The sequence below is a fragment of the Penaeus japonicus genome, unplaced genomic scaffold (genome assembly GCF_977035675.1).
Source record: "Penaeus japonicus unplaced genomic scaffold, GWHDUDI00000001_assembly GWHDUDI00000014, whole genome shotgun sequence".
Classification (NCBI taxonomy): Eukaryota; Metazoa; Arthropoda; class Malacostraca; order Decapoda; family Penaeidae; genus Penaeus; species Penaeus japonicus.
Window position 1 is genome coordinate 18667260 of NW_028234416.1, and position 5000 is coordinate 18672259.

The 5000-nt window shown below is 37.5% G+C and overlaps 1 protein-coding gene across 1 annotated transcript in view; it reads right to left on the minus strand.

The window, feature by feature from the left end:
* The window catches only part of LOC122260459 (disintegrin and metalloproteinase domain-containing protein 33), a 14354-nt gene extending 12060 nt beyond the window's left edge, over positions 1–2294 (minus strand). Inside the window, exons 1-2 of the mRNA XM_043027735.2 lie at positions 1825–2294; positions 1054–1106 (exon numbers count right to left, since the gene is read on the minus strand). Of these exons, the coding sequence (XP_042883669.2) occupies positions 1054–1106; positions 1825–2065 (294 nt within the window). The 5' untranslated portion in view covers positions 2066–2294. The remainder of the gene's footprint in view (positions 1–1053; positions 1107–1824) is intronic.
* Positions 2295–5000: the final 2706 nt, after the last annotated feature.

Genomic DNA, 5000 nt, shown 5'->3' on the forward strand with positions numbered 1-5000 from the left:
GATAAAGATAGAAAGGTAACGATAATAGTAATGATAATAATGAAAATAATGGTAATAAACAATATGATAATGATAATATGATGATAATGAAAATAAAGATAACAATGAGAATGATATGATGAAGATGAAGATAATGATAATTAAAATAATGATGATAACAATAAAGATAATAATGATAATACAGATGAAAATGATAATAATGATGGTAATGATAACGATTATGATAAAATTGATAACAATAATGATAATGATCATGTTAATAATAATAAAAACAATAATAACGATAATGATGATAAACACAATAATAGTGATGATGATAAAGAATAACAATAATGATTATAATGATGCTAATGATGATAATAATGATATCAATATCAATAAACATAATGTTGGCAGTAATAATGACAATGATAATGATAGTTATAATAATGATGGTAACAATGATAATGATAATAACACAATAATAATGGTAATAATAACAATGACGATAATGATGATAATGATAATGATAACAATAGTACTGACAATAATGATAATGATGATAATAAAACGAGTAACAAGGATAATAAGGGTGGTGATAATAATAATGATAATTATGGTAAAAGCAATTATGATAATAATAGGAAATATGAAATAATGATAAAGATAATGGTGATAAAAAAGTATTATCATTACTATTGTTGATATAACAACAGTAATAATAATGATAGTAATAAAACTTATAATAATAGCATTAATATCTATGATAATAATTATAATAATAATAATAGTAATAATAATAATAATAATAATAATAATAATAATAATAATAATAATAAAAATAATAATAATAATAATAATAATAATAATAGCAGTATTACTACAACTACAACACTCACTATTTTACTAATGTTACTACTACTACTACTACTATTGCTACTACTAGTAGTAATCTTACTACGTATAACAAAAAAATAACAATGGAAATGATGAGGACGAGGGAATGAGAATGGTGGTGATATGCGTAACAAATGGGTGATCATCATCAACATGCAATATTGCACCGTAACTTACACTTAGTATTGGCTTTGTTATGATGTCCAGCGATCGCACTTCTACGAACCACTCTGCAAGGGAGAAGGTTATTTTACACTATCTACTAATTTATTCACTCATTCCTTTTGATTTATTTATTTCATTATAGTCCTTATTTATTTCTAGTTCATTTGTTATATATTTTTTTCTCATTTTTTCTGAGGGGGGGAAGGGGAGTATTGCAGTCTATTTATCTCTGTATTTCTATTTTTCTTTGTTTTGTTATCCCATTTACGGTTCGCTTTGTTTCTTCGTAATAGGATGAGTAATAGCTAGTGGATAAAAGGGCGTCTTTGAGATCTATATGTTTTGATATTGTTGTGTAATTGTTTACGTGGTAGCATTTAGTCGATGTCGTAATCATTCGTAGATTATAATTCATTTTGAACTATTTTATTATTTTGAAATACTATTAAATCAAAAGTTAAATTATACCATACACTAAATTGAATTATACAACGGCTAAACCAACAGAAAACCACACCCGACTCCAGTTTATATTGCACGGCAGATTAGATTAGATTGTACAAATTCTTGAATATATGATGTAATATATCATCGCTTCTATGTAATATATTACTATTGTGAGATAGCATACAGCAAATTATACTTTACAATATACTATTCCATACAATCTAGATCTACTCGTTTCCTTCTTATCATATTTGTCTATCCATTTTCGCCCATTACTTAATGAACTTACTATGTTTTCCTATCATTATCAATAAACTAAATCAATTAATGTCTCACCCGAGCTTCGGACTCCGACTGATTCCCCGGCATCTTGTAGGAGGTCTTCGGCCCTCTTGTCTCCGTGGCCCAGGGGTTCCTCCCCCGGGTATCTCTCGTGAGGCAGAGGCGGCGCCGACGCCCCTGGGTTGTGTAACGAGGAGGCTTCCGCGCACAGAAGGAGGAGCAGAAGGAGTTGGTGGAGGACGACCAAGATTCGGGTTGTGGTGGTCATGGAGCGACGTCTTGGCGGGGAACACATACTGTCTCAGGGGAGTCTCACACCTGTTGCTCGCTCGGCATTCCCGCACTTTAAAGGCAAAAGAGAACGAAAATGAGGCTCATTCCCTTGCCCACTCTTTCTCTTCTTTTTTTCCGTTTCTCTAGCTCACTATGGGAAAAGTAGGGTCGATTCGTCGCCTCTGAAACCTGACATTTCACGAGCAGTGCCAGAGATCAGTCCGTCCACACTGGCACTGTCGTAATGTGTGGTGTTGTCATTCTCTAGCATGCACTCTGTCGCCTTATCTCTGGCTTCCGGTGCGAGCCTTCATCGAGGATGACGTGCCACGTGCATCAGCGTACCTCTGTAATGAAGTGGAAATCGTTATCATCCACACTTCTACTATCAGCGACTACGAACGTGAAGTTTAAAAGGCCATAAATAAATATAAAGGCGCTGTCACACTAGCACTTTTCCGTCAATTTTCCGTAAAATTGTCAATTTTTGAGCGAATTGGCTTCTTTCTAGTCAGACGATAATTCCGAGTTTCCGCGTGAGACATTCCCGAGAGACAACGACGGGGAAAAGGAAAGTCCCAAGATTTGTCTTATGGCGCTTTGTAAGGTCTCAATCGAGGGCCTTCTATCCCGCGTTCGTATAAAGGTATGTTTTTAAGGACTCGGAGACTCCTTCAGTGTAAAGATAGGAGCTGCGTCTCGTTCAGGTAGCCCTCCTACGTCCTGCGGTTGTGGGTAACTCCCTCGCCCCTGGGATCTTCCTAACCCAAGCGGCCTGAGATCTGGGCTTCCCTCAACTTACTTGTGATACGAGGTTCCTTAGCACCCTTGGGAGCAGAGAGACGATCTTACTTTATAATGTAAAGTCAGAGAAATCACTCTCACATTAAACACCTTTGTGGTATAAGGTCCATATGGATATAAACAACCCCTGAAGAAAAAGGATAAAAGAAATTTCAACAAGGAGTGTGAATACAATACATCCTTGAACACATGTTTTATAATCCCCTTTGTCTGCTTTTGATAAGGGTCAGATAAAGAAAATAAACAAGAAAGAGAATAGACAAGCGGGGTTTATCTGGTACATGATTCAGTATACCTGACCGTAGATAAAAAACAAAAAAAAAACAAAGCTAGTTATCCCATAGCCCGAAGATAGCGACGGGGTCCTTTCTAATATCTAAATTAAGTATTCATGTCTAGTAATGGTTCTTCATTAGTAATCATATCGAGTAGTTAGGTTCTCTCTTATTATGTCATGTGGATGTTATTGCCTTAGGGCTTTGAGTTAAGATGGTTACTATGACGTGGATTACTCGAATGTGACGAAACCACAATGTGAATTCAACGGTGGTAATGTATAATGAAAATTTCATTGTAATTTGCCTTCTGTTCTTGATTTCTGTATAGAAAGGTTGAAGAGAAAAATATCAATGTGGCTACTGATATGTTACGATGATAACTTGATTGCTAAAATTGCCACTTCTACAAAATTCGTGTGTATATAGATAGATGGAGATATACATACATCCATACATACATACATACATACATACATACATACATACATACATACATACATACATACATACTTACATACATACATACATACATACATACATACATACTTACATACATACATACATACATTGATAGATATAAAGATATAGATAGAGATAAAAGTATCAGTATATGTATGCATCTCCGACGCCTTTCGAGATCCTTTCAATGCACAGTGTGAGCCAGACTTTCAGGTTTGTCTTCAGCCCGAGAGAAATACTTTGCCACAGTCTGAAGCTGACGAATTAGCTGACTCCCTGACTTCCTGACTCATAAGTCCGGAAACAGAGGATTTCCTGGATATTTTCTTTGTAAGGATGAGTCACTCCCTCACCCGTACAGGATGAGAAGCATGAACCGCTATGCTGTGTTGAAAGTAGGAAAGTAAAAGGGGTCCTCGTGGACAGTGGCTAAAACGTAACTGTGTGAGTTCTTTGTCTCATTCTCTCTCTCTCTCTCTCTCTCTCTCTCTCTCTCTCTCTCTCTCTCTCTCTCTCTCTCTCCTCTCTCTCTCTCTCTCTCTCTCTCTCTCTCTCTCTCTCTCTCTCTCTCTCTCTCTCTCTCTCTCTCTCTCTCTTTTCTCTCTCTCTCTCTCCTCCTCTTCCCCTCTCTCTTCTCTCCTCTCCTCTCTCTCTCTCTCTCTCTTCCCCCTCTCTCTCTCTCTCTTCCTCTCTCTCTCTCTCTCTCTCTCTCTCTCTCTCTCTCTCTCTCTCTCTCTCTCTCTCTCTCTTCTCTCCTCTCTCTCTCTCTGTCTCTCTCTCTCTCTCTCTGTCTCTCTCTCTCTCACACACACACACACACTCACTCACTCTTGTTCTCTCTTTGCTCTCTCTCTCTCTCAGCTTGTCTCTGTCTGTCTGTCTGCCTGTCTTGCTGTTTCTGTCTCTTTCTCAGCCTCTTTCTCCGTCTCTCTCTCTCTCTCAGCTTGTCTCTGTCTGTCTGTCTGCCTGTCTTGCTGTTTCTGTCTCTTTCTCAGCCTCTTTCTCCGTCTCTCTCTCTCTCTCAGCTTGTCTCTGTCTGTCTGTCTGCCTGTCTTGCTGTTTTTGTCTCTTTCTCAGCCTCTTTCTCCGTCTCTCTCTCTCTCTCTCCCTCTCCCTCTCCCTCTCCCTCTCCCTCTCCCTCTCTCTCTCTCTCTCTCTCTCTCTCTCTCTCTCTTCCCCTCTTCCTCTCTCTTCTTACGGGGACCTTTCCGCATTTCATCCACTGACCAATGTCGCTGAGTGACACATGCAGACCGGCGTTGAGAATATTACCATAAATTGCATAACGTTGTGCGATTTTTTCCTTGTGTGAAAAAGTTATGCTTTGAATGTTGTTTTTTTTCGTTCATTTCCTATCTCTCAAGGTGATCACATATTTTCCTATTGTTATTAAATTCAGGCGCAAAAATTGGAAAT